The sequence below is a fragment of the Limulus polyphemus genome, unplaced genomic scaffold, assembly GCF_000517525.1.
Source record: "Limulus polyphemus unplaced genomic scaffold, Limulus_polyphemus-2.1.2 Scaffold3319, whole genome shotgun sequence".
Lineage (NCBI taxonomy): Eukaryota > Metazoa > Arthropoda > Merostomata > Xiphosura > Limulidae > Limulus > Limulus polyphemus.
The window spans coordinates 758-20939 of record NW_013668929.1 but is presented as its reverse complement, the minus strand read 5'-3'; the positions used below and the strand labels follow the sequence as shown (position 1 = coordinate 20939).

General features: G+C 32.7%; 1 protein-coding gene across 3 annotated transcripts; it reads left to right on the top strand.

The window, feature by feature from the left end:
- The first annotated feature begins 115 nt into the window (after positions 1-115).
- LOC106469128 (deoxycytidylate deaminase-like) lies at positions 116-19144 on the top strand. Of its 3 annotated transcripts, none has more exons than XM_013929591.2 (5): positions 116-229; positions 6782-6902; positions 10966-11101; positions 16076-16289; positions 19001-19144. In XM_013929591.2, exons 1-5 carry the CDS (start codon positions 219-221, stop codon positions 19101-19103), a joined length of 585 nt encoding a protein of 194 aa, XP_013785045.1. In that variant the 5' UTR covers positions 116-218; the 3' UTR covers positions 19104-19144. The 3 variants fall into 3 exon arrangements, with proteins under 3 accessions (XP_013785045.1, XP_022253263.1, XP_022253264.1); XM_022397555.1 differs by having other exon boundaries at positions 122-224; positions 19001-19143; XM_022397556.1 differs by lacking the exon at positions 116-229 and adding an exon at positions 3484-3489 and having other exon boundaries at positions 19001-19143.
- The last annotated feature ends 1038 nt before the right edge of the window (positions 19145-20182 follow it).

Sequence of the window (20182 nt, the reverse complement as noted above, 5' to 3'; positions counted from 1 at the left end):
CAGATCTCTGAGAAACACCTTATAGTTTCTATTTTTTAATTAAATATAAATACACATATATATATATAGAAAGAGAGAGAGAAATTACCATTTATCACTGTTCTCTATTTTTATTAGTGTCAGGATGATTATCTGTCTGCATTTTTACCTTTCACTAACTACACAGGAATCTATCTTTTGTTAACCACTGGTTTAACATCTAGTGCGAAGTCATCAATATGCTGGTAAGGTAGGAAAACCTCTTTCAAAAATTATTCCGAGTCTCTTTTTTTATTATTATAAATGCCACTTTTAAGATGCTTTTCTAAATAATTTCTAATACCTCGCTAATATTTTTTCATTTGTAATACTTCCCAAAGTAGTCTGGTCACTTTTTAGAAAAGTGGTCAACATCAAGCATTTTGGAGTAACTTTTCGCAAACAGTTGATTTTTGGTCAATTTGAGGGTGCTAAATCAAAAAATTATTTTTGCCCACCTGGTAAATGGTTCATTCACCCTCAAAATTGAAAAACATAATGGCCACCCATAAATCCAAAAAAATCATTGATCATTACCTTGTACACCAAAAAAGTGAAGGGAAATTTGTGTATCAAGCATTTAATCACAATGTTTTTCTTTGTTACAGACTTAAATGGTTCTTTAACATAAACAAGAAGGAATCCTCACTAGCCGCAGCACTTGAAATTCATTTAGGCAGGATTAGAGTAAATTAATCTATGAGACCTTTGTTTCCCTTTTATTACCTATATTTTTGTGCACCACTAATACCATGCATGGGGTGCACTTATACCTGATTTGATTTTATTTACTCATCAAGCTTACCCTCAAACTGAAATTATATTAGGCAGGATTAGAATAAATACATTAAACAAATGGTTTAACTTCCTGTGTCCAAAACTATAATTAAATCTCAAATCAGCCAAGAGATGAGAGAGCTATGAACAAAAAGTTAGAAAAAAGCTTGAAAAAAAAGCTTGAGCCATTCTATGAGTCATGATGCCGCAGCTAAAAAGGTATTAATACTACCATGACAATAAAAATTTGACTTTTTTACTGAGCTGAAACAGTTGACTTGAGTATTGGCATAAGTAGGTGAAAAAAGCTTACCTTACCTAAAAAAAAATTAAAATTTATATTACTGTTTCAGATATTGTAGTTAAATAGACTTCAGTAGATGGGAACGAACGAACGGCTACATCAGTAAACATAAAGGAAGTATTAATCTGTATCTTTTCCCTCCAATTTCCAAAAGTTTTGTGTACAATAGAAAGTCTTTCTGTGATAGTGCTATGCTGTAATGGAGCCTATAACATCTTGCAACAGTGGTGAAATTGACAATAATTTTTGTGTCATTTGTCAAGAAGTCAAGAATGATACACTATTTAGTAGTTCTGAACAAGGCCTAGAAAAGCTGAAAAAATGTGCCATGAAGGGCTCCAAGTATAAAGACAACAAGCACAGAGGTGAGGTTGAAATTGTCTTGAATGCATTTGCTACTGATAGGCCTACAGAGGATTCTATATATTGGCATAAAAGCTGCTATTTCTGGTTCACCCACAAAGGAAAAATTGCATGCTTGGAAGTAGATCATCTCACACAGCAGCATGTGTCTAGAAAAGGACTTCAAACTTGTCTTCAATCAGAATCAAGTACAAGTCATGAGTCACCAAGAACTTTGCAAAGTTCTTTGAAACCTTTTGACTGGTCTTTATGTATATTTTGTCAGAACACTAAAACAGAGTCCGTGCATATGGTTGCAAGCTTTTCAATGAGCGAAAAAATCATGTTTGATACAAAATGTCACCATAAACTTGGTTTAACTCCCCCTAATTGTTTTGACCTTATAGTTACAGAGGCAAAGTATCACCTAACATGTTTGAGTTTCAACTGGTTAGTTTCAAGAGTTCAAAGCAATGTTAAAAAAGTGATATACCAATGACTTGGTTATGTGAAGAACTTGAAGGCTTTGCTAAGGAAGGAGCTGTGCATGACATGAGTGATGTCTGGGACAGGTATGTCTATCTCTCCAATGAAGCACAGCATCAGGTTTCTGCAGCATGGTGCTCAACATTCATTGAGAGACTTAAGAAGCTTGTTGTTAAGCTGTGCAAGTTTCATACACTCGAAAGAACAACAGAAGCAATGAAATACACCATAATGATTTCAAAAGCATTTTCACATATAGCTGTAGCTACACTTTTGCAAAAGAGTTCAGATGAAAATCATCTCACCATACCTTTCTTGCTATGGTTCATGTTGCCCTTAAGCTAAGGGCTGACATATTGTACCATCCAAAAGCAAAGAATATCAATATTTCTGATCTAGGAATGTATGAGTGCATTCCAGGTAGTTTACTGACCTTTCTAAGTGTGTTATATGGTGGCCAAGATACAATCAGTGATGGCTTAGAAATGGAAAATGTGGGTGGACTTGACAAGCCACTTGATCAAACGTCAAAAAATTCTTTAACCTTGTGTTAAGTGTTGCCCAAGATATGGTGTATGGCATCAGTGGAGGAAGTAAATGGATGCTTAAGTATATTGGTCTCGGTTGCTATCTTTATCAGGCCATTAGGTGCAAGAAACTTATCTGTTTCATAAAGCAGGTGTTCATGTCACTCAATTCACAGCTTGGCAACGTGATCCTGAATCCCAAGAAGATATTTCAGAAAACATTGTTCCTTCTTCTAGACAAATGCTGCAAGTACCCAAAGAAATGAACAATTTCATTCCACTATCAGATTATATTGCCAAGACTACACAAAAGTGTGATGCTCCTGTTGACATGGATTGCTTTGAAAACTGTACTGGTAATGGCAACACAAGTGATACACCAACAGATACAAAAGAGTTGGCTTTAGTTTTCAAAAGGAACAAGGCAGCAATCAAACTTAGATGGACAAATTTTCAGCAACAGCTGTGCCACACTGTGTTTTAACAATCTATCATTGGATACATGCCCATAGTTCTTGCTCCAGCTCATGAACTGAAAACTTTAAATACTGTCATACAAAGATGTTTTGTAGCTGCTAGTCTTGGACAGAGCTATGTAGTACTAACTGCAGATGAAGCCCTTAATTGCAAGTTGATGCATTTGAAATGGTCAAATACAGACTGCCAAAAGTTTTTGGTCCCTTGCCTTGGAGGTTTTCATATAGCAATGAATTTCATCAAAGTCATAGGCAAATATATCCAGTCAACTGTTATTTTGGAAGCTTGGGTTGAACACATGCCTATTGGCACAAAGAACAGCTGAACTTGTAATCTGTGGAAAAAATTATTCAAAAATGATGTGCACACACAATCTGACCTACCAAGCCATGTGGGAAATTCTTCTACCACAAGTTCTTCAGTACCAAGCAGAAAAAAAAATGTTGACCTGAAAGACAGCATTGACTTGGCCACTGACCAGGGTACAGATGATGATCTAATAAACATACTTGACCCTGAAAGATTTTTGGATCTTATGAAGGAGTTCAAATCTGAGAGGTGTGTTTGTCTTAATTTCTTGTTTTGGTGGAATTACTTAGAAATGGTCAAAGTTCTGCTTTTTACCAGGGTTCAAAGGGAGGCTGTTTGGAGGTTGCATCTGATTTCCTGCTATACTTTTTTCAATACAAGTGTAGTAACTATTCATGCTGGGGTACTTTATATTTGTCAGAGATGCACCAGCTTCCTCCCAAGGTTGAAGAAGAATTCCAACAAGGTAACTTTGTGATTAAAGGTAGCCAGAAGTTATTCAAACAAGTAGATCCTTTCCATGCTTAGGAGTGATTGAACAAAGTTAGAAAAGTCGGAGGAGGCATTGTTGGAATTACCAGATCACATTCTGCTTTTTCAAGGTGGGCCCTTTCTTACAATCTTCAATCCATAATTGCAAAGGATACACAAAGTCTTTATGGACTTACCCTAGATGATTCAATGGAAATCAAATAATTCAGTAAAAGTCACATGGACTTGGATGCACAGTGTGAAAAAACCTCAAACAAGTATTGCAAAGGTTCCCACTTTTCAGAGCTGATTCAAACTTCACAGTTTTGTTCAACATTGCAAACAAAGATCAAGTATCTCCAGATGTAACATCAGCATTGCTGAATGTGAAGGAAAGTGGACAAGCTCAAGTTTTATCCTTTCTACAGTAAATGTTGATCCTGCACACTGTGCCCTGGAATAATCCTTTGTTCAAAATCAAATACCTTACATTTGGTAGCATGTATGAAGTGAAAGCCTCGGGCATGGAAAGGACAAAACCAAGAGAATTAAAGCTGACTGGACTTTTTTACAGTGACTTGTTGTTGCGTATGAAGCTGGGCGACCTGTTGACCTGAATGAAATTGTGAAACATGAACTGTTGCCAGTCCCTCTTTCTTCAGCTGCATTGGATAGTTCTATGAGATCAGGATCAAAGTCACTTCTAGCTGATGAGCTGATGGCAAAGATCAGTTGCCCTAAGAACCTGCCTCCATATGAAGATGCAACATTGATCATTGATGGTATGTCTGTAGTCCATATCCTTGGAAAATCTCAAAAGGCAAAAGCTTTTGGAGATTTTGCTAGTGTTTTCTGTGCACAGGTTTTTAAGGCAGGATAAAAGTTCAAGCGACTTGACATTGTCTTTGACCATTATCAAATTTTGTCTGTAGAGTCCGCCACTTGATGCAGGAGCAACAAAACCAAGCAACCCATCAATTTATACTTGTAATTATCATTTTTGAACTCGGCATTCACAAATTGACCCGAACTGCATACTACTAAAAATTTTACTCTACGTACTAAAAGACATATAACCAAACCCCAGGGGTAAATGGTGTCTATTTTATTTTTCAATTTTGAAGGTGAAGGAGCCATTTGCCAGGTGGAAACCAAAATTAATTGTTTGCCATAAATTACTCCAAAATGCTTGATCCATCTTTTCTAGCATCTTGTTTTGGAAAAGTGAACCAGTCTAAAGTATTGAAGTCTTGGATAGCAGGAAGAAAGTCACAATCTCTTAAAGTATGTCAAATAATAGTTGACTGATTTTATGGAATATTTTGTGCATTTTGTTAAATCCTTGAACTCAAACAGTATATTATACAGTTTTTTTAGCCATGATTACCTTGGACACACAACTTTATAGATGATGTAAGAGTGCTACATTTCTGAAACACTGTCTTTAAGTTTAAAGTAATTACTTAAACAAAATATCTGTTTAAAAACAATTGAGAATAGCTCTTACAATTTAAAACAGTTTTAATATTTTTCTTTAATTCTAAATCAAATAACCAATAATGGTCTTAAAGAATATGTGCCAAATACTCCATATAATCAGTCAGTTATTCTTTGACATGTTTCACAAGATGGCAACTTTTTTAAACTGCCCAAGATATCAGTAGTCTGGGAAGAGCTAAAAATGAAAAATTGCCAAAAACCAAAGAAACATTGTAGATTCAGTAGAAATCAAACAAATATGTTTTTAGTTTTCTGGGTCTGTGAATGACCCTTTTTTTTAAATCTAAAATTAAGGTTAATGTTATTAGTCATGTAGTTTTCTGTAATTTCTCTAGTGTCCAGCCACTTTTTTAAAGATAAGAATGTAAGACAAAGTGATACACCTCTTTCACAAAACACTGTACGTACACATAAAGGTAGTAAGAAAGCTAAAGTAATTTAATACGTTGAACTTCATATGAAAGAATAATGTTTAAAGAGCACATCCAAATCTTTGATTATATTTATATAAACTATGAATATCAGGACAAAGCAATTTATTATATTTAATTTTATGTGAAAGAAACATCTCTAAACAAGCACTTATGATTATTACAGTTATATAAACTATGAACATCAGACCAAAAGAAATGCAACAGAAAGGACAACACAAAAATTAACATCAAGTTCGTATTATGGTGTGGGGATTATAACATTTATCTTTGATTTTGAGATATCTAAAGAAGTGGGATTAACACATACAAAGCTGCAGAGATTCACCATCATCCAGATTTAACCTCTGTTTGCATGCCTCACCTGTTGCATTGTTGACTTGGTATATGTATTTAGGACTAACCTAAGCTGATCGAACCTCATGAGATATTATTGGGATTATGGCTGAAAATGTCAAGGGTACCCAAATGATGAAACAGTACATTTTAATCTTTATAAATAAGAATGTAAAAAAACTATATTTAATTAGCTATAGCTATTATTGATACTAGGTTGAATTTTAGTTTTATTCTAAGCAGATACGGTAGCTTTCTGTCATCCGAAGCTAATATTAACTATTACAGAAAATATACTAGTTATCCTCAGAATTCATTATACACAAACACTGAACCAAACATGCACACAGATGGTTTAATTTGTTATCCATTCAGCTGAGGTGGTTCTCACTAGTGGGATTACTTTGTTCCAGTGTCATAATACAATATGTTTAGAACCTCTCACTATTTCAGGAGCATAGAGACCAATGCTCTAAGTGTACTGTCTAAGTTAATGAGAATCAAGCTCGCCCCTGAAACATTGAGGAAAGTTTTAAGAAACATTCAACTTACTGAAGCTGTTAGTATTTGGTCTTTGATTGTCATTTTAAGAAATGCTAAAAATACTGAAAATTAATTTTTCCTCATTAAAAAAATTGATGACAGAAAATGTTAAGAGTTAAATTTAACTATTTATTTTCTAGATTATAAAAAATTTTGATATGCTTAAAGCAACAAATAGAACTAACAGTTTGCACTTAACGTTAGTAATTTATTTGATGTAATTTGTAACTTACATTTCTTGTATTAATATGTTTTTGCAGTGCAAATACATCTGTACTAACTGAAAAGTCCCAGAAGAGAGTAGACTACTTACAGTGGTCAGACTATTTTATGGCCATTGCTTTTCTCTCTGCCATGCGTAGTAAAGACCCAAATTCTCAGGTAAGTTTCATAACTATTGTGATAGTAAAATACAATAACACAATTTTTTGTTTTTTGGAATTATGTAACAACTACAGTTAAACTATACTAATACTTCATCCAGGTTCTGTGTATGTATGTATATACACATACATAAAAACAGTCGGAGTTGTTGCATGTCACATTCTCTAGATACACATTATTTATTAAGCTATTGGAATTGAAACAACAAAAAATGTATATAGTTGAAAATTTCTGAATGACTCTCTCTATTCAGTTTACAAAAATTAGAAGGATATTGAACATATATAGCAGTTAGTAACTTGAAAAGTGCATATATTCCATGAAAATATCTAATAAGCGTACTTAGATCTTACTTGCATCAGTGAGTATTAAAATATATTATCCTTTATTTTTAAGCACTGTATTTTACATAAAAGATAAAGAAATAAGTGAGAATATTTCAAATAATCAGTTCCAACCCACTGAAGTCTTTTAAATAACTTATATGTGTATATATAAATATCCAACCTTTTCAGTTACACTGAGGTGACTCCTTCTTGAAAATGACTTTTTCATAAACATTATGGTGTATAATTTGATATTCATCCATTCATTTTATATGCTTTTTCTTTAATATAGAGTAATATCATTGTCTTACAGAAAATCCAAAGACAGCTAAGATTTTTTTTGATTCTGTTATTGTATCATCACCTTTAGCTGAATAACTAACGCAAGATTTTTTTTAAAGAAATGTTTATAGGTTAAAACAAAATTATCATATCTTAACAACTTAATATTATCTTGCCCTTGTAATGGCTGAAGTTTTGTTATAATAATAAATAAAAAAACTGGTTTGTGGCTTCATATCTTATCAGTGTTTTATCTTGCTTGCACATAAAATTCTGATCATACATCAACACATGATTCCATGTGGTCTAAGTACATTTTCCTATATATCTGCACTCTACATGAAATCAGATAATAGCCATATAAACCATCCATTACACTAGGTTTCAGGGTTGATCATACATCAACACATGATTCCATGTGGTCTAAGTACATTTTCCTATATATCTGCACTCTACATGAAATCAGATAATAGCCATATAAACCATCCATGACACTAGGTTTCAGGGTTGATCATACATCAACACATGATTCCATGTGGTCTAAGTGCATTTTCCTATATATTTGCACTCTACATGAAATCAGATAATAGCCATATAAACCATCCATTACACTAGGTTTCAGGGTGACTAATCATTTTTGTTACAAGTACAAGCAAATTCTTATTTACTTTCTTTGTATACCACTGAAATGAGACAGCATTGCTTCCTATAAAGTCTATAATTTTTTTATGAACATCATCATATTGTGCCATTAACACTTGCCCGTGTGTTATACAGTTTTGAATGAACAGGTTTCTTCACTGATCTGTAAGTCATGAGGAGTATTAACAGCTTTAGTGTTAGCATTTTAAAAAATGCACATATCTATTTCAAGCAATAATTGTTTTGTTTTGTCATCACTTCTCTCTGCTGCCATTCCTCGTTAAAGTGGATGTATAGTCTGATGTAGGTGGGCTTCTGATAATAACTGACATCAAAACATCCGTGTTTGTTGAAAACATGTCAAGAAGAGGTAGAGCAGAGCACTGTTGGGGTTCACAGGTGAACTTAATGTTAACATGTTTAGATTTTAAACATTTTACACATTTCACTAATGTATCTTCATTTTCATTCATCATTTCATGAATGTCTCTGTCTGGATGGAATGAAGTGTTGTACACCATTACCATTTCTGGTGTTTGGTCTCCAGAGAAGTGGTCATTGCATATAAAATCCTCAAAATGTTGGAAGTACAATGGGTTTGTCATCATCTTTTTTTATATCTGCCTGAACATCTTATCATGATATATTCATACAACTTCACTGTAGTTTTTTACATCTGTTGAGAGGGAAGCACTCGCTCTTGGAACCTCTACTTTCTAGTTGTAGAGGTTCTCTTTTGGGCCCACAACCACAACATTTGGTTGTTGGCCTGCAATGGCCAGGATGTTAGTGATAAATTGGCTGTATTGTCTGGACCAGAATTCTTCCATCTGAATGTTTCTTACACCTTCTGGTGTTCCTCCTTTGGAAGTCTTTTTTTTTATGCCTTTGTGATTCCCCTCAACACCAAGCTTCCACTGAGTCAAGATTGGTCAAACCTCTTTTTGTATACCTATTCTCTTCATTGACTGCTCTCCAGACTGCTGTCTCTAATTTGCAGCACCCCTTGCCAGGTTCTTCTACTTTGCCACCAAAACTGTGATTTCCACTCTTTCACCTTTTGGCAATCCAAAAGCCTCTACATCTTCCATCTTTAAAGTCCCTCTTACATCAGCCTCAGGCATCCTTGTTTTATCACATGTTAAGCCTTCATCTCAACACATGGCCTTTGTATGTTCTTTTGAAACAAGTGCAGCAATTTCTGTCAGAGTAGCCCATTTTCTTGATCAGTGTTGTAGTCCATCCACCATTGCAGTTTATCAACCCAAATAGATAGTTTATTGATGTTTATTGTAGTCCATCCATCACTTCTTTCCTCTAAGTCATCTGACTTCCTAAAAGTGGTCTGTCTCTTTCTGCAATTGCTGGGTAGAGAGTGGCATTGTAGATGACCTTCTGTCCTTTCTCTGGCTATTCTCCTTTTTTTTTCTTTGGTTTTTACATGGTCTTTCTACTTATTCATCCTCTTCTTCCTGTTCCCCTGGTCTCACATGTCCTCTTTTCAAACCTTTGGCCACCAGTTCCCTTCATCATCTTTCTTTTAAGATGATTTTCTTCTTCTTTGGGTTGCAGAAGACATTGCTCAGATATTTTTGCATAAGACAGTTTTGATAAGGACATGATTTTATTTTCTGACCACTTGTTCCTTGCCCCCCAGTGGCTCATCGGTATGTCTGTGGACTTACAACACTAGTTCTGATACCCGTGGTGGTCAGAGCACATATAGCCTTTTGTGTAGCTTTATGCTTAACTACAAACAAACAAACTCGTTCCTTCCTAAGACTTGAGCTAAACAGGATTGTGATCAGATGCTTTCTCTAATGATCTTCTCTTCAGTTTCTTCTCTGTGTGATCATTCAGACCCCAATCATCTTTGTCCAGTGCATGCTGTATGATGTTACCTCACTTGCACAGCCCCCTTTAAAAGAAATTGAAATTGTCTGTCCTTACCTTGGGATCCCTTTACTTCTTGTCATTTATCTCCTTCCACTTTGGTTGGTTTCAGGAGTTCACCCAGCTTGCCTATTCCTCCATATGGAATGACAGTGTTTATATTTTTAGTATCACTTCACATCAAGTTTATCATTTCGTGGCTTCCCTTGCCTCTGGCCATCAATGTCCCATGTATAAAATCCTGCAGGTGGGAATGTGGATGACATCAAACAACTTTGTGTCACATTATGGTTTTATCATCCTCCAATCTTCCTGGAGGTTCTAAAGAGGTGAGTTGTTGGTATGGTGTAACAGAAAGCATTAAGCTCTTCTGCCCCTACACAGTTCCACTGTTGAGATGAGGTTTTCAGCAAGACTACTCTGTGTGTATATATATATATATATATATATTATTACTATTGCTTGTTTCTATTAACACATTCACTGCCATTGGTGGGTCACAGCTAAACAGTTATGTATCAGGGTCAAATTGTACAGGTGTCATACTCAATTTTCTTTTGGACATTTTTCTTTGGAATTTGTTTTACAAAATTATATCAAAGTAAAATATGAAAATAAAAGAAAACAGTTAATCATAAGGTGAATTCAAAAGGACTATGATGAATTAGTTGGACATGCCCACCAGTGTGTCACGTGACACACTGGTGGGACACATATTACAAGTGGCTTCAGTGAGCTAATCAATGGGTTAAGTATAAACAGAAAAGTGTAGTTGACACTAGGGTAGGAATTAGTATTACTACTGGTGGCAGCGAACATGTTAAAACTAACAGATCTCATGGTACAATATACTTTGATTAGCATATACAGGATATTCATATATATACAGTTTTTATTTATTTTTGTTTGTTCTGTAGGTTGGAGCATGTGTGGTGAACAAAGAAAAAAAGATTGTTGGTATCGGGTATAATGGTATGCCTAATGGTTGCAGTGATGATGATCTCCCGTGGAATCGAGAAGCTGATAATATTTTAGATACAAAGTATCCATATGGTAGGGTTGTTGTAGTTTTTTATTAAATGACTAGATTAGGGCCCAGCATGACCAGGTGGTTAGGGTGCTTGACTCGCAGTCTGAGGTTCGCTGGTTCAAATCCCCGTTCAGCCAAACATGCTCACCTTTTCGGCCATGGGGGCGTTATAATGTGACAGTCAGTCCCACTATTTGTTGGTAAAAGAGTAACCCAAGAGTTGGCGATGGGTGGTGATGACTATCTGCCTTCCCTCTAGTCTTTCACTGCTAAATTAGAGACAGGCTAGCGCAGATAGCCCTCGTGTAACTTTGCGTGAAATTCAAAACAAGTTAGCAAACAAAGGACTATATTACACTGAAAGAAGGTATGGATCCTTTACTTTTGTTATGAGTTAGAACAATGATGCCGTATCAAAGATTTTCCTTCTTAGCTAATAATGGGTAAGGTTAAAAAAATCACTTGCACTTGCAATAGGAGGAGTTATTATTCATTTGCTTAAGTTTTTTGTTTAGCTGTAATGGTTTCTTTTAAGATTTAAGCATTAGTTAGGTAAGGTCTGGATGACATGCACTACAATTACAGTGAAGTCTAAATTTCTTAAAAGTACTGTAACAGAGTTAATAATTGGATACAGAAAAAAGAACTATTAAATTAATGAATTAAAACAGATTTATAAAGTTTTATTTCTCATGATTCTTAAATGTAAAATTTAAATATGTATCTATGTTTTGTAATTTTTCGGGTTTGCATTTGGGTATTTACACTTCCTGTACAGTTTTAAAAATCATTGCTACAAACAATTCTTTCTGTGTAGGTTAATTTCTGTACATTTAATCGACATCCAGATGATATGTGATGAAACTTGTCCCCCTTTGATTCTGTTTACCAGTATTCATCTTAAATTTAAAGAGAAGATAGGAGAAATGACTTTTTTCACTGTAATGTTTTCTTGTATTGAAATGAGTTAACAATTTGTTGATATATCTTCTGACATGGTCAGAGTCGTATAGCTGCATCTTTCAGACCAAAAGCTGAATTTGGCCAAAATTATTATTTCAGTTTTATACTATAAATTGATCAGTTAGTGTTAAGTATTTCATGAAAAAAAAACATTTATTGTGAACCAAAATAACTAGTTAACAAAAGAAACACTTAGGACATGTTATTTAGAAACATCCCTCAACACACAGTTCCAACATGCCGTATATTCAGAATAATCATAAGGTCAAACCTTTTGTTATTAGAGCTGAGTGATTTTGATTAGTGTCATGTAAAATAATCAATTAATTGAAATCAACTAATTTTTGTTTCTTATTACCCAAGTTATTCTAATATTGACAATATTATTTCTCATCATTTTTGATTAATTCAAGGCTGTTAAGCTTAGCCCTATGCATATGGCTAGGTCAGTCACAACCTTCTACAGAGTTGCATTAACTTTATCATCAGTGTACCTCAATAAAATTAGCATCAAAATGTAGCTTATTATTCAAATTTTTATTCTCTAAGCTTTGACTTTTAATTTCAGTGGGAAATATTTTTACTTCTCTGTGTCACATGACATGTCTGTACTCTGAATTCTCCATATTAAATTTTATATTACTAGTAATATGGCTTTCAGTGTGTCCAACCAATTAGAAATACAAACTATACATAATTAGAAGCAAGAATGTAAAATTTGAACCTCTTAGCTGCTCAGTTTGCTGAGATATCAATACGTTTGTCAAACCCACCAGAGAAGCCCCTCCCATCTGTCCTATCTTTCAATACAGTTATATAAATAACCTCTACATTGCTGATGGACATGTTTATAACCAATAAAAAAAGTAGATTTTCCCCTACATTAATCCTATCACAATTGTTTCCTTTTGTCAGGCATACATAAACAATTGGTCTTAGATTCTTTGTATGTAATTGTTTTTATTTATTTTGAGCGGCTAACAGAATTTTGTTAACATATTTATAGCTTACTTTGAAAGCAACACAAATTATAGTAGTTTTGGGACATTCTTCTAGTGAGTGATATATGTTCTAATATCCAAATTTGAAGGCTGATTGAATTCTTGTTTCCAGATACCCAAAATTTGAGGTTTACCAAAAAATGGCTACTCAAGTTCAAAAAACTGTCTCAGAACCTATTTTCGTTCAATTTGTCTTGTTTTTTTTTTGTTAAAGTAAATTTCAAATTACTCTTTGTTTCATAAAATGAGCTTTTCTGAAAACATATTTTTCATCATTTTATTTTTAATATTTTACCACAACTTTTTTTTAAAACAATTTGAACAATTCCTACTTTGCAAATGAATCAATAATGTTGGCTAAACTCCACCACATGGTCAGCATTATCTTTGTTTTTAAAATGTACAGTAATCTGTTATTGATTTTCTGTAAATCAAATAAATTGGTAATTAAATATTTTACTATCACTGATTAAGGCATGGTATTTTAAGTTAAAACTGATTTTCCAACACATGTGAGATAGGTTATTCCATGATAATTGTAGAGTTTACCCTATGAAGATATTTGTGATCAAGATAGTTTGACTGAGTTTTTCTCTTTTGGGTGAAAAAATAGTAAGTCTGGACATTTAGGAAAGAATGTACCAAAATCTTTATTTTAATTAAAGCATAAAGACACAGTGCACATATTCACAAGGAATGAGGTGACAGTTCTTTAGTGAGTGGTTAGTCTCATAGACCTCCTTCTCACAAGATATAACACTTACAATACTAAACATGAAATCTTCCATTGTAAGAATAACTCTTCTATGTAGCTAGGATACTAGTTTCAGAATGCTAACCTGCTTTCTTTGTCCAGTGGACATTGTCACCTTGTAGCTTCTGTTCCCTGATAGTATTGATTAGCTATCAGTTTTGTTTGATGTCATAATTATCCAGCATAGGATATTTCAGTTTCAATTTGTGTAACTCTGGCTCAAGAAGCAGTACTGAAAGATCCTTGTGGCCAGAAGACATCACCTACAAAAATAATAAAGGGGTGAAGTAACTGGAACAAGATAATATTAGCAGTCCTAAACCACATGTTGCTGCCACAAAAGTGAGGAAGCTAAATAATAATTTGGAAAAAAAATTCCATGTTACTATAGATGGTAGATCACATGATATGCCCATATACCATAAATGCAATTACAAATAATTAAGCAGCTAATTAGCTAATTTATTTATGAATAGAAGAAACATAAAGATAATGTTCAATAAAAATTTGAGTTATCAAAATATTTACATTTGCCTATCTTACTCACTAAACAATAAACTTAAGTAGACTTATGTAATATGATGATTTGATTTGATTTGATGAACATAATGGAAAAGAATGTGTTTACAAACATTCCAACTCATCTAATGTCTTCTCATTGAAGAAAATTTCTGCAGTTTTCAAACACGTATAATTTAACATACAAATACTTTCTCAATTCAAAAATAAAAGGAATATTTACAGAAAATATAGAAAAATCTTGAACTAGTTTATTTACTATTAAGTGATAGTCTAATTCTTGCTTTATCCAATTGCATTTAAACTTTCATTATAGCTGTTTTCAAAGTTGTGTCTCATTAGCAAATGATCAAATCATTTGATGTAGCACCATAACAAAGTTTCAACCAAGGCCTGAACAAAAACTTAGGGAAGTGCTTGAAAATCAAGAACTAGATAACATATTCTCAAGTGATGGTAGATATTAACCAGAATAAAAATAATTATTGGATAGACATAATAATTGTACAACAAAATTTATAAGTGGATTATTTTATTACAGGAAAGCTCTTTATAGCTGCACAGAAATGAAAATAGGAGCTTTTTTTTTCTTCATATGTGTGTGTGTGTGTACTATTTATACTGTTGTCTTGTCTACTTTCATTCTGCCTGATGGTGTCTCAAAAACTTGTGGTCAAGATATATCAAAATATCTTTTTTTTTTCAATATTAAATAATTGTAGTTTAAAAGTCATGCTGGTTTGAATCTCTGTTCCATCAAACATGCTCATCCTTTCAGTCTTGGGGCATTATAATGTGATGCTCAATCCCACTTTGTTGGCGGTGGGTGGTGATAACTGGCTGCCTTCCTTCTAGTCTTTCACTGCTAAATTAGGGACAGCTAGTGCAGAAAGCCCTCGTGTAGCTTTATAGGAAATTCAAAACAAATTTAAGAGCTATATCACTTTTCATTAACAAATTCCACAAGATATACGAGTAAACTAATCAATAACACAGGCCTGCAATGGTTTTATTGTCTGGAAATCTTTACATGTTTTACAGTAATTCCTGTACGCTGAATTCAAAAATGATATCCATTTTTCTCCATCACAAACAGATTTTTCACAAAACGGCATATGTACTTTTACATAAGTGAATCATTTTCATTGAAATCGGGTCACATTTTGTTATGCTTCAAATGTTGACAACCACTGGCTTATCAGTTGTTCTAGAACCCACGAGAAACACACCATTACTATATAAAAGGTTAACAGGCCACATGATGTATAATTTCTGGATAGTATATGTTTGTGCTTGCACTTTGACATTATTTTTTCTTTTCAATATTATTTATTCATTGCTATGACAGCAAGAGGTTGTGTAAATGACCCAAACATATTCTGTTATATTTGTTGTAAACTTGATATAAGTAAGTATTTTTTTCTTCCCGATTTGTAAAAAATCCTTACGTGGTAGAAAAAAATCAATATTATTTTTGAAATCTGTGTATATGAACTTTAAGTTTGCAGGCCTTAAGGAGACTTCTGTGTTGATTTCAGAAAACCTCAAAGTTTTTATGATAATTAATAGCCCAATCAAACTAAATTATTTATAACTTTGCATTATTTATTGTATTGTAAAATTTAATTTTGAAGTAAGGAAACTATTTAAAAGGTTTGATTGATTTATTGTCTGGTGTTTGCATAAAGTGAAGACATAATAATGTCATTTTAGTTTTACAAATTAATAGAGGCTAATTATCAGAAGTTTATATTTTTCAGTTTGCCATGCAGAAATGAATGCAATATTGAACAAGAATTCTGCAGACCTGAAGGATTGCACAATATATGTTGCACTCTTCCCCTGTAATGAATGTGCCAAACTAATAATTCAGTCTGGTATAAAAGAAATAGTGTATCTTTCTGACAAATACCATAACGACTATAAGATGGTGGCATCTAGGCAACTTTTAGATATGGCTGGAGTTAAATACAGGTAAGAAAGATATCTATGATAATGAAGTTTTTAGTATCATAGTGGGTTCTGACCATATGTGGACAGATTAAGAGGAATGTGGGAAGAACAAGAACCTGTAGTTAACTGAATTTTTATAACAATTGTTTGCCCTTTTGGTTTCCAATTAAAGTGTTATACTGCATATACAAATTGCACTACATAGTCTTTCAGGTTTAGTCATTCAGCCCAACTGATGAGATCTGGTATAAAACAAAACGTTTTTGGGCAGTGACTTGTGGGGGACAAAGATAAATATGAAATGCTATTTTTACACACCTATGACTTTGAGCCACAATTTGATTTCTTTAAGAGTAGTTTTTTGAAAATTGCTAAAACAAACCATCCATCAGATGCATCAAATCAATGACCCAAGAATTGTAGAGTCAAATATATGTATATATACTTGTTATGTGTGTGTGTCTATAGTTTTAGACTTTGATAACCTAATTTTCTCTTATCCATAAATCATATTAGGGGCCTCACATATATTATAGTGATATCTTTGGAATATTTAATATTCATTTATCATGTTTATTGCCTACGGTATTAATCACTTAAGTTTCATGTACTTAAAATTATGAAATCCAAGTCTCTAAATCTCTGTTTATGTATATTTTATGCACTTCCACATAAGTATGTATGCAGTTTTTTGAAAGCTACTTTTACAGTAAATGGAAAGAAATAAACATATAAAGTATATTTGTTGTAATTTATTCTGTATCTTCTTTATACTAGCATGGTGTGTCCCTCAGCCAGCCAGAGATAATTTTATGTACTTAAAACACTAAAACCCTGCATTCGATTTCTCGTGGTGTATAGAGAGCAGAAAGCCTATTGTGTAACTTTCTCACTAATACAAACAAACAAGCACAGTTTAAGAACTTTACGTAGAATTCTGTTTGGTTTTATTTTTCTTAAAGTATCACATAATTGATATATATTTGTATATAGCATTATTATTGTAGTGTGTAGTGTTGCAAGAAGTTTCTGTATACATACTTTTATGTAGTCCAAATTATAACTATGATCATGGTCTATGGCAATGATATGAGTGCCTAATCTTTTCTTGTGTTCTTCCTTTGAAATGCTAAAACATTGCACCTAAAATGTTTTTATTATCATAAAATAGGCAAACTTCACATGTAGAAGTTTGGGAATGTAACTGAATCTGAAGGAAACAATTTTAAGTGCCATCTGTACACTCTACAGTCCCAACACTACAACTGGATTGCAATGAAAGGGTTGGGACTTTTAATCTTTGTAGGCACAACCTATGGGGATGAGCAGGGCAAGGTGATTGGGTATGCATATTGTTGTCACACATCATAAACAACCCTCTGTTAGTGATGCTAGAAGCATCAGTTAATTTATAAAACTACTTCAGAAAAGTTCTGTAATTAGTATTGGTGATGCTTAATATTCAAAAGTTTGTTGAAATTCAAAATGCATTGTGTATCAACATAATGTAGTGTCTTATCATGCAAACTGTTGAGTTTCTCTAAAAATTTACAAAATGTTTGTATCAGTTCTATTGTGCAACTGATCGTAGGTTAATGTTAAATTTGAATCAGCATTATCCGACTTAAATAGTTATGATGTTTTAGTGAACAGATTTTTTGGTCGTTTAGTTTCTTAATATTTCAAGTTTGTAATCCTGTTGATGTTTTTAATGGGTGTTTTTACACATATTTAAGGCTGACATTGCCATATTTTTTCAAACATATGTTAAACTAACTGAAATATCAGTGAATAATTTCAAAACCACAGTGAAATTTAACAGATAGCTGTTTCAGTTGTGTATTGTAAGTAATATGTGTTTCTCGTGTTGCATTAACAAGCTAAGAAATGTTACATACGTGATTCCAATGTTAGAAAATTTTGGTAAACAATTAGAATATTTATAGTCTTGAGTTTATTACTGCGTGCTGTAAATCTTATGTTTTATTTCCATAAAATAGTTCATATGAAACAATAATATATTAAATTTATTGTTCCAGAGTACTTTGGTGCTCTTTGAGAAATGTTATTTTGATTGGTGTGCTGTATATATTGTATATCTTTATAGATTTTCTATAGATGTTCTATAGAAAGACGAAGTGTTGTTCTTGTCCATATAACTATTAACCCATATAGAACTTCTGAACCTTCTTCAAATTTACTTGGTATAATATCGGCAACTCTTAAAAATCCAGAGAAAGAGAGAAGAAATATGTGATACAGTCAATATTTGAATTTTATTTTGGAAGTGATTTTCAAAGAATCAAGTTAAACATTATCAGGAGTAGCTGATTTACAAAGCTTTTTATTGTCAGGATTGCATACTTGGAACATGCACACGTGGTAAATTGAACTTGTTTTTGTTTCTGATAGTAACATGATACTCTTTGTCTATGCAGCACATACAAATGTGCTTGTGTTTGTGGGTTTTTAATAATGCAGTGTGTTTATGTGATACTTTCTCTTGCTTGATACTAAACATGTTGTACGTGTAGCTAGTATCGTTTACTTGGCTGTAAATTGCACTAAGCCCTACCTACTGCAGAAAACAATGTGTGTGTGTAAGACTTAATTTTAACCCAACATATTACATTTTCATTGACAGAAGAACTGAATAAAAAGGGTTTCTTTGTGTATTTTATTAATATTGAATAATGTCTCATTTATAAATTGTAATGAAATATTTTTCATAGGCAACACATTCCTCAACATTCACAGATTCTTATCGATTTTGATTCAATAAACATACCCGTTGGAAAGCATCACAAGGAACCAAAATCTGTATCATCTCCGTAACATAGGTAATAATTACAGACTCTCCCATATTTTTTGTTTGATTAGTTTTATTTGGTTTAAGTTTTTATTGTTAAATGTAAAACATTTAAATATTTGTAAAAAAGAGGTTTTTAATTTCAGTGTTTGAAAACAATCAAAAAATTTATCTTTAACTATAGAAGTATAATATAAAGTTTTTACTGTTTTATTTTGTAAAATAAAGTAATATTTATGTTAAGAGAAACCATATGACTTCAGATAAAAAAAATAATTCATGTATGCTTTATAATAGTTACTTTTTGAAGAGATAATGTTTTGTTTCTTTTCAAAACATTTTTTGTAAGTTACAAAAAAAATGGTCTTTCCCGTGATGATTTGTGATTTTGTGGAGAAGTGGCATTGTAAATTTATTGTTAGCTTCTTTAATTAATTGTTTGTGAAGTAAACTTAACATTGTCATTAGCCTCACAATAATATGATCATTAAGACATTGTGTAAACTAAAGAAACGCAAAAACAAAAGATATGCTCAAAGAACACATACTTAATTCTATGGGCTAAAATATTGTAATTATCAAAATCAGAACTTGCCTATTTTTAAAGTTTGTTGTTATTGTATTTTTGAATTAATAACTGTATTATTTAACAACTTTTTAGGCTTATAAAATCACCACTCATGTTTGTATTAAGTAATTTATTTGGACTGTCACAACATTATTTTAGTAAATTTGTTTTAATGTGTTAAAAACTAAACAAACAAACTGAAATTATGTATGATAATTGAAATAAATTACTTAATACATATATTATTTAATGTTGTGTAAGTAGGTATGGATCTAGGGAGGTTCAGAGGGTCTGGACCCCCCATCTCTATTCTTTTCAGGAATTAAAACTGCATTATTTAATGTTTTATAAACAGCTGTGGATCAAGAGGAGGCCATCTGAACTCCCACCCACTCCACCTTTTTTTCTTTCAGAAATTAATAATTGTATTATTTAATGTTGTATAAGTAGGTGCAAGTTTTGGGTAATCTTAATCTCTCTTTTTTTTCTGAAATTAATTTTTAAACATGATGAAACATCCTTACACTACTATGTAGT